The sequence below is a fragment of the Xiphophorus couchianus genome, chromosome 22 (assembly GCF_001444195.1).
Source record: "Xiphophorus couchianus chromosome 22, X_couchianus-1.0, whole genome shotgun sequence".
NCBI lineage: Eukaryota > Metazoa > Chordata > Actinopteri > Cyprinodontiformes > Poeciliidae > Xiphophorus > Xiphophorus couchianus.
Genome location: NC_040249.1, coordinates 17,411,465 through 17,421,870, shown reverse-complemented (window position 1 = coordinate 17,421,870; position 10,406 = coordinate 17,411,465). Strand labels below are relative to the sequence as shown.

The 10,406-nt window shown below is 38.9% G+C and overlaps 1 protein-coding gene across 1 annotated transcript; it reads left to right on the top strand.

Annotated features, from left to right (window-relative positions):
• Positions 1-1,086: 1,086 nt before the first annotated feature.
• Positions 1,087-8,222, top strand: LOC114138356 (uncharacterized). Its single transcript, XM_028007572.1, has 5 exons — positions 1,087-1,236; positions 1,315-1,511; positions 2,691-2,820; positions 6,797-6,990; positions 7,571-8,222. The coding sequence occupies exons 1-5, from the start codon at positions 1,090-1,092 to the stop codon at positions 7,803-7,805; spliced, it is 903 nt and encodes a 300-aa protein (XP_027863373.1). The 5' UTR covers positions 1,087-1,089; the 3' UTR covers positions 7,806-8,222.
• Positions 8,223-10,406: the final 2,184 nt, after the last annotated feature.

The following is a 10,406-nucleotide window of genomic DNA, read 5'->3' as shown; positions in this document are numbered from 1 at the left end:
AGTATCATGAAAACCAAGTGACACCAGAAAGATCAGGATTAAAGTTGTGGATAACCTTAAATACCCAGTACTTTGAACATAGCAGAGCACCAGAATAATGGCAAAATAATATAGGGAGGATTTTTCTACATTAAAGAAAGGCAACTGGTTGAGTTTGATGGGAAGGTGAATAGATAAGAAGATGGACAAAAAACCCCCAACGTTTCTTATCAATAGAGTTGGTAATGGACCAGTCAAAGTCCAGGTTCAAATCCCAATGAGAATATGTAGGAAGACTTGAGCCATATAATCTGACTAAACTTGAGCTATTTTGTAAAGAGGTCTCTACATGTGCAAATCTACACATAAGACTTGCCTGAGAAACTGGAAAATGATGAGCACCACACTTTCCATATATCTGACTGAGATAAATATAGTAAACCATGTGTTCAGTTTGATTGTTGATTTCTTTTACGTCATAATTACTTACACCACTTTGTGCTGATATAGTTCATAAAATTCCACAAAATCACAGTTTGTTTGTAATGTCACCAAATGTGAAAAAGTTATAGGGGTGTGAATACTTTTGGAAAACCCTGTAAGTTAATGTCTTCTGTGTAGATCTGAGCTTGTTAGGTAGATTTTTAAAATTATTTTGAATGTGTCTTAAATGACTTAATTTCAATGCAAATGTTGCAGCATCAGAACAGATAGTCCATCTCAGGACTCCAAAGGAAACAACAGTGGGAAAAATCATGGATTCATGCATGAAAATGCTTGGATTGATGGACAATAAGACTCTATTCACACTAAAAGAGAAGCAAGGTGCTCAGATAATCAGCAATATCCCCATATAGTTTGCAATAGCATACAGAGGTATTATATGAAGATGGTATTAATATAATTTTGGGCTTTATTTCCTCAGATTCCCTTGAGGAGCTGTCCCTGGATCAGCAGATAGGAACTTTATTGAAGACACCATTAGAGAAAGGGCAGCTGGAGCTGCATCTGTGTAAAGCGGTACTGAACTTTGATACAGTATTCACAGATTTTACACTGTGCAAGCTAACAACAAACTTTCTGCTTGATTTTACATAATAGGAAATACAAATGAATTCTGCATCAGAACTTAATCTGAATATGAACAGTGAAAAAGGCATCATCAGCAAAAATGCCCAGGTGAACCAGCCAGGTAAAGAGGAGAGGATCCGGGAGCTAAAGCAGCAGGTGGACTCGCTGCAGAATGTCATCCTTCAGGTCTGTTATAAAAATCAAACACCCCTTTTCAATTCATAGTAAGAATTATAATCAATTTTGTCCCTTTTACTCCCCAAGGTCCAGGAGCTTCATCACGGCCTGGTAGCGTTTTGCTCAGAGATAAAGAACATGGAGCCAGATGTGAATGTGGACAGGCTGAGTTCTGCTGAGCTGAAACAGAGGCTGGAGATGGTAAACAGCCAACTGGAGGAGAAGAGGCAGAGGCTGCAGATCCTCAGAGACAGCATTAACAACTCAGCTGCTCATAAAAACAAGTAGGTGAAGTGTCTTTGTGGAGGTGGTCTAACCTCACAATGGAGAGAGACTGGACTCTTCCCTCTTCAAGTGATGACATTTTGCACTTTAAAATGTTACAGTCGGGGAATAACACCTTTAATTTTAACAAACGAGGTGGAACATTAACACTCTTCACCTTTTTTTATTTACATCATAAGAGATAGTCAAGTCATTAAAAAAACCCAGCTAGTGAGGATTTTTCTTCTTACAATGGTTGAGAGTACCAGAGAGACTTTGCTTTATATCATAATTCTTCTATAGCGGAGTCCAAGTCCTCAAGGGTGAGTAGATTTTTCCCATGGTCCAACATACCTTTAATAAAAAGTGGTTCATTAGGAGGTTGCTGCAGAACTTTTTGACATGCTGAGGAAAAAGGTGGAGCTTTAAAACCAGCGCTGCAAGCAGAAACATATCTAAAGCTGGGAGGACACCAGCTCTTTAGGACTAGAGTAGAACACCTGTACTCTAAAGCAGGGGTCTGCTACTCCAGTCCTCGAATGCCACTGCTCTGCAACCTTCGAATGTATCCCTGTTCCAAAAGACTAGGAATAAAATGAATGGCTAATGACCAGGTTTTTGCAAAACTTCCTGACATGCCAAGGAGATAATTCAGGTGTGTAGGAGCAACAGTACATTAAAAAGTTGCAAAACAGGGGCACTGGATGACTGGTGTTGCAGATTCCCTGCTGTAAGACACCTCAAAGTCACTGGATTGTTGTTATATTTTGGAAAACAAATAAGGGAAAATTAGGATTTCAGTTGGTACTCCTAAAAAAAGAGTTTAAATCACCTTTCTCTTTGAGAAATCCTGTGAGGATATCTGTTAAGGCATTTCTAGTTTTAATTATTCTTCTGTTTGTGCTCACCTTATTACCTCTACTGATTCTGTGCACCAGTTGTTTGATCTTATCAAGATATCTGCATTACTTGGATTTAATTTGCATTAAGAGATTTTCCTGGGTGGGCCCAGAGATTCATTGATTTTTTTATGGAGACTGAACTGTCTGCCATATTTCTTCAACTCTGGCCAAAATTCCCATAAAACTCTAATCATAGTATAAAATGTTACTTGTAACTATTAATTTAGCTAATTTTATGTGACTACCAGTATATATATATCTGTCACAGTCTCTGAAATGTGGTCTCTTTTCATTTAGACAGCTGGAGGTTCATCTGCTGGAAAAGATTAAGCTGAACTGCCAAGTGTTTAAGGAAGAAATTACCATTGTACATCTCAATCGACAAGCTACTCATCTCCTAAATGCCTGGCAAGGAAGCTCCATGAAGGTACGTACAGCAGATAAAATTAGTGTCTTTCATTGAATGCTTGCATCATTGCAGAGTTTAATTTGCAGATTTAAAAAGTGCTGGAGTTGAGTCTGTTGAGTTTAACAGCATGTGAATGACAGTTGCACCAATATGTGGGAAAGCTGTATCGTCTGAGACGGAAAATGTTTTCATTTCCAAAAATAAACACTGAGAACTGATATGTTCACCAAAACAACTGCAGATACTTTGAGAGGCATGTTTGGTATGGAATAATAAAATGATTTCAGCACAGAAGTAGCAGAGTCAAATTTGGTGTTTTTTTGGAGAATACGGTGCTTTTAAGCTATTCTTAACCATTTCACAGAAACTTGTGTAACTGGCCTTTTTTCTTTCAGACATTCCAGATCTGATGCATAAATCAGTTTGCAGTGACATGCTAAGATTTATTTGTATACGAAGATATTTAACTCTTAAACAGATTAGCCCAGCAAAACAAGGTGATCACAGCTATTTGAGAAGATACTCCTCCAATCAAAACTATTACTGATTTGACATAACACAGTATTGCATTAAAGAGCACAAATCACTGTGTTTCAGTGTCAGAAAACTTGAAAATCCTCAGAATATAATTGCATTATATTCTGAGGATTATATTGCTTAATATTACAAGCAATATCAATTGTTTGTGATATTAATAAATCACAAGCAACCTTTTGTTTGCAAAGTGGATAATTTTAAAATTCACATTTCTGAAACATTTGAGTCATGCCCAGTGAAGGCGAAAGGCTCTACCATAAATGGCATATGTAATGGCTGCCTTAGAGCCTTTTACTTTATATGGCTGCAGAAAGGTATTACTACAAATGACCTTTATAATGAGAATATGTTAAATTAAAGCTTATTAGACTAACAGAGGCAGAATACGGTGAGTGCAATGATCATTGATACAGGAAACTTGAATAATCTCTTTGGAAGTAAAAAAAAAAGTAAAGAGAATGGTTTCTTCTCACCTAACAAAACAGTGTCTCTACTGAAAGTATATTCTGAACTGGATTGTTAAACATTTATTTTGGATTTAAGGACAGGAGCAGCTACAAGAGATGGCTAAAACAAGGAAGTCAATAGCCAGACAGTTGAGTTAACCAAAGGTTTTGTTTGTGAGCACATTATTGTAGTGCAGCTACATAAGTAAAATTAGGACTATGCTAATAAAACTTTGTCTTGCACAATCACTGCAGAAACTGCATCACTGACTCAAAATGTTTCAAGGAATTTAATGTTTGAATTACAATTTTTGTACATGCGGTCACTCATCACCATGGTGAGTGACAGGCAGACAGTATCTCTCCTCCTAGACACTTTTCCATCACTTTTTTGTGTAATGCACTGATGTCCAACTTTGGTGTTCTGTATGCATTATTATTGATTAGCAACCTTTGATTGAAGTCTAAGCTACCATTTCTTATTGTTTCGCTCATTTTTACAGGTTTCATTTTCAGCTTTTGGTCACGGAAATGAATTCAGCTATTGTGAGCAACAAGAATGAACACCCTTTGAAAAGGAAAGGTTGTTTAAAAGAGAATGAACAAGCAGACAGAGCAAGTAATTTAGACAAACCTGCAGTGTTTACTGAGAAAGGGATGTTTAGCACTGACATTTGAGAGCCTGTGACCATACCAACAAAGGAATGCATGTGACAAAAGATACTGGGAGAGTGAAATGGAGAAATGGGCCAGTATGTGTAAAACTATCTGCATCTATCCCCCAGTGGAGCTCCCCTTCTTTTTTAACGTGGCTCTTTTATCTCGTCGGTGAAGCCCTAACGAGATGCCATGAAAGGACACACGCGGTTTCAGCTTTGAAAGGTGCTCCGTGTCACATTGCCGCCCCCAGGCCACACTTTTTTAGGTGCTGAGTTTGTGGGAAAAGCAGCAGCACTAATGTTTATCATATGACCTAATCAGAGTTAACACACAGGTCAGAGCCAAGGAGCAGTCTGGGAACTGATAGAGCTGCTGTTCAAATAAGGAACAGACCGCCCAGTGTTTGCTCCTCGTAGGCTGCCCCAAATTTCAAACAATAAGGAAATATTTCATCATGGGCCGTCTAATCACCAGGATCGCCTGCAACTGGAGAGCATCAGTAAAGCAGCTGAGAGGGAAGGAGGAAAAGGGGAAAGCAGAGGAAAACAGAGACCCAGATTAAGGAGTGAGGGGGGAGAACATCAAATGAGGGAAGTGACTTTAAATAATCCGTTTAGCTTTGATGGTTTTAAAACTTCAGATGGACAGTGGAAGAGAAGAAAGCTGGAAAATTATTAGTTCATCCAGCCCTAGCACCTAAGTCCTCTACGTGCAAAAAGAAAATTCCCCCCAAAAAACCAACAGAAAGAGCATCTTCAATTTTAATCTAACTGCACTCCTGTTAGATTATTTCTCACCATTTCATTATCTTCACTGAATAATTCCTGATGTTCTCACTTACTTTGGATTAGTTTTGTGGAATAGTGCCATATGTCTGCCTCAGGCAGACAGGGATTTCATTCAAAGTTCCGGATAAACAAGAAAAATATGAACCTGAAAGTCCTCAGGTTCTTAAAATGTGACCAGAACTGAACAAACTGGAAGGGAAAAAATACATATTAGAGTTTCGTCGAGGGGCTTTGCCTGTGTTTCCGTTGGTATATCCTGTCTGGCCCACTTGTCTAGAGAGAGAGAAGCTTTAGCTTTGACCCCTGACCCTTGCAAGGCGGCAGCTATTGCTGCAAGGCATTCACACGCCATGTGGGGGGAGAGAGAAGTATGCCAAGAGGCTGGATAAAGGGCCCGTTGGAATTCAGTGGTCAGACTCAAGTTATTTCTGATTCCTGCAAGCTTCTTGCGGCGTGATCTCTTTTGGAGCTAATCATTATATCTTGGTGGTCGACTGACTTTGACGCAGACTCAGTATTTATCTCTTGGGAACTTTCTTGTACTGTAGTGGTGTGTGTAACTTTAAAGGAGGCGATATCCGGGTTATTTTTATAACTCAGTAGCACATAAGTTTGACAGGCAGTTTAGAGAACAAAAGAAGTCAGAGTGCGTCAATCACCAATGGTAAATTATGCTTTGCATTGAGACCTAAACTGACATTAAAAATTAATTAGTTAGATAACTGCATTATCTAAGCTTGGTGAAAATGTTTGTTTTGAATGCGTGCAAAGGTTTCCTGTAGGAACTTAAAAACATACAAAAAAACATAATGATAAATCATGTTGCATTTTTGCAGCCATTGAATGCATCAAGAAATCTGCTTATGGGGAGAATTGGACAATATTTAGCATGGTCTTTGCTGACCAGTGACTAGCCAGTCAGAAAGTATAGAATCCACACATTTTCCAAATATTAAATACACCACACCTAAGAGCGACTGAAACTCATGCTAGAAAATACAGTTGACTATTCCCGGTTCAGAAATTGCTAAATTTTCTGTGGAACATAATGCTAAGCTATTCATAGGAAGTGTGTCTATTAATGGATATTTTGTAGAGCTTATCTAAAATATTTGAAAAAAATCCAGCTTAGAAAGCTGAAACCTGGGTGTGACACTACTTGAAATGCTTCTGACTGGTGTTTGCAAAGCAGCTAATAAAGAACTGTCATTTTCCTTGACGCTTATTGGTTGTACCCCCAAGAGGGACGATAAGCAAGACTGTGGAAATTAGCTTCCAAGATAGTGTTAAGGTATATTTGGTTTTTCAACAACAAATATAAGCAGCTATAACCTATTATGAGTTTCTGAAATACTCACCGATTTCAGCTTTGTGGTCTCTAATTCCCGTGAATACCGGGGGTTCACTGTGTAGTTTTCATGGATACAGACCAACAGCTGTATTTACAGGTGACTCTACAAAGCATTGAATCAAGTGGGACAAGTCTAAATGCTACACTAGTAAGACTTTTATTTTCTTAAAAAAATACTTCTTTCTTTGAGTTTTTGATTCATGTTATTACAGGAGAAAGCTCAAAAACAGACTTCAGCTTTAAGCAGCTTGAGCCAGCTTGTGACGCCTCAGTCTCCAGCCATGCTGATGGTCGTGCAAGAGAAGCAGCTTCCTGATGGGCATTATGGCTTCACGTGCTGCCACAGAGATGACCAAGGACTGGTGGTGGTGAAGGTGGACAACTCCCACCTGTTTGTGGGAGACAGGTAAGAAAGGAGCACTAACAAAACTATCCTGGGCAGATAATTTAGGATTGCTGACTAAAGTGTGTTCACAGATCCCTCCACCCCCTAGCAAGTGAAAGCAGATCTTACTCATTTCTTTCATCGGTGCATTTTTTTATGCTCAGTAGCTATGGAGACTCATTAAATAATAGCCCCAAAACAAGCAACAGAGTAATGTAATACTTGGATGCAGAAGAGAGTGAAAATGAGCAGATTAAAAGATGTCATGCATTTAAGCAATTAAGGAATTATAGTCAGTATATTGTTAGAGAAACAAAGCTGTTAGAGACACATTTTCACATACTCTCAGTGGTGTTGTTTTTGCTCCTAGAAACAATTTTGCCATGGAAAGATTCTAGACTACAGAGCAAATAAAGAACCAACGGAGTCAAAAACAGTCTTTTGTTGTTTTTTTTACAAGCTAATAAAATGCTACAGGCCATCTTTCCTAATGTAATTCCTATTTGGCTATGAATGCAAGAAATTATCATCAAGCTTACTGTAAAATATATATTCTTCAGTATTTGTTCATCATTTATTACCTAACACTTTGTCCTCACAGACTTGTGGAAGTGAATGGGGCGCCGGTGGTCAGCGCCACCCTGGAAGAGCTGAAAGATCTGCTGCGTCTCGGACCGTGTGTCCAGATTGTTGTTCTTCGCCAGCCTCCACCTATTCTGGTCTCTACTTGTCTCAAGCAACCGGTTATAAGTCCAGATCATGTCCAAACACTCTGGCCTCAAAGGGATGAAGTAACTACAGAAACCGCACCACAGAGAAAGATGATGGCCATCTAACAGTAGGCATACAGAGCATCGGAAAAGTAGTCATACCACTTGAACATTTCCACATCTTGTGCTAGAACCACAAATCCTTGATGTATTTTATTGGGATTTTATATGATTGGCCAAAAAGGTGTATATTATGAAGTAGAAGAAAAATGATGAAGGTTTTCCAAAATATTTCACAAGCAAAAATCTGCATAGGGTGGTCGGTATTTTTGTTCTCCTCTTTTTTACAAGACTTTAAGCATGTAGACTGGGCCGGCCAAAGCCTTTTTGGGGGCTTAAGCAGATTTTAATTTAGGGCCCACCATAGCAACATGTCAAAATCAGATACTTTATCATTCCTAGGCTACACTATTTGTGTAACATACTTACTACTATTAGCGTCATTTGTAAATAGCTTACATCATACCGGTGTTATTATGGCTATTGATTCTAACTTTGCAAGAGTAGCAAACAAGCAAAGTTGCTCTAATTGAAATGCAGAGGGGTATGGCAAGTGTGGCATATTAATTCAACTATTTGAACGTAACATCTGCAGACAAACACCAAATTTACAGTAAACAAATTAGCAAGTTTGATATCTTTTGATGTAAAAATTTTGTCAGGTGTGTAAAATGTGCCAAACGTGCAAACTGTCTCTACAAAACAAGATCAAATGATGTGCTTGGGGGCCTAGTGGTTTTGGGGCCCTAAGGAGCTGCTTAATTTGCATTTGCTTTTGACCGGCTCTGAATGAATAGGTCAAAGTATATTTGTGAGTTAGAATGGCCTAGTCAAAGCCAAGATGTAAATCCAACAGAGAATCTGTGATTAGAATTGCAAATTGATGTTTTCATCCAGTCTGGTTGAGGTTCTACTATTTTCCAAAGAAGAATGGACAGAAATCTTTGTCTTTGCTTGGCTCATCATTAATGGCAGGAAATAAAAAGTAAATATTGACACAAAACTATCTTGCATTCTGGACAATGATTTCCAAACTGACTGCAAGGAGGACCTGACTTGATTAGGAGACTTAAAAGGCTTTCTGCAAACTTTCACTTTGCCAACTTGACACTTTAGATCCTCCCAAATACTGTTCACAACAGACTGTTGCTTAAATGAAAGGAGGTTGGGTCTTTGTTGGCAAGCCGTAACGTAATCCACTGCATTGCAAGAACAAACCCTTGGGCCCGGAAGTAGCCCATTTATCAGCCCCCTTTCTTCCTGCTCTTACTAAGTGGCAGTGGATCATGCATGTCTGACAGAAAGACAGCACAAACACTACCAAACCCTGACCCAGACCCCGAGGGGTCCAGAGAGCCTGAGAGGAAAAGTGAGGAACTGGTTTTGCTTGTCTCATGATGAGAAAGGTCACAGGTCAGTCACCAACACGTTTGTGTTTTAATGGTTTTCTAATCAAAGCCAAATGAGCTCCGTATAATCCCGATGATGACAGAGGTGGCATTTGCTGCTTGCCAAACTGAGCCACAGGGAGGGAGGAGTACCATGCTGGCAAAACTAGAAATGTGAGACTTCTTTACAGGCATGGGAAATTGAATTCCTCCACGTTGCAACATGTTTGTCTATCCACTCACACAGAAGAACTATAATAACAAACCTCAGAATGTTTAACAATACAATGAAAAGTGTATTTAAAAACAGTAACAGTTCAATGCCAGGGTTTGGACTTGAGATGCTGTGGGAAGGAAGAGAAAGGGAAGAAATTATTAATGATCATGCTCAGAGTCAAAATAGCATTGTGAAAGCAGCTGAGGTAGTCTGGTCTTCCATTCAGCGCAAAGAGACATGGAGAGAAATTCCCAACTCTATAAAATAAAGCCACACAAAGGCTGAGGAGAAGGAGAGAATGTGTCATGGCTGCCTTCATGGAAACAAATTAACGCTGGAGAAAATGAGACTAAAATCCTATAAACACTAATTCTGGCAAGACTAGAAAGAGACGGAGGGACTCCCAGTGACCGACACAATCCTCTGAACACATACTCACAGACTTTGATATTCCTGCTATAAAACTGTTGAATGTTGTCAATCTAATAAGCACAAGAAATCCATCTGGTGAGGATTTAACTGGACATACTGAAACCCAAACATCTGATTCAAGACATTAAAGGTTAGTTTACGATTTTTGAAATGAGGTTCTGTTAAAATGTTAAAACCAGTTAATAGCTGATCCGTAGTAGATAGGTCTCCTGGGATCTTCATCTCTGAGTACTCAAGCTAGAAGCTAGCTGTTGATTATTTACATTAGAAATGGAAGTTGGAGGCAGTACACCACCAATAATTGTCCTGATTGAAACTCGTACTAAAAACGGAACATGTCAAGAGTTTCACAAAAAATAGTTTCATACATAATAAAACCAAGTCTACATTAAGCAATATATTACTGACACTAAACTCTCCATGTGAGTCACCAATAGGCCTTGGTAAAAACCGTAAGGCCGAAAACAGACAGACTAGCAGAATTTAATAAAGAAAATGAAATTCACAACAAAACTTGAAGTCTCATAGAATTCGCAGGTATCTGCAAGCAAGCGCTCCTTAGTAGTTTCTGCAGACCAGAAATAAGGCACAATAGGTAAGGTGGTGCTCAGCTCACCTCTCCACACAGAA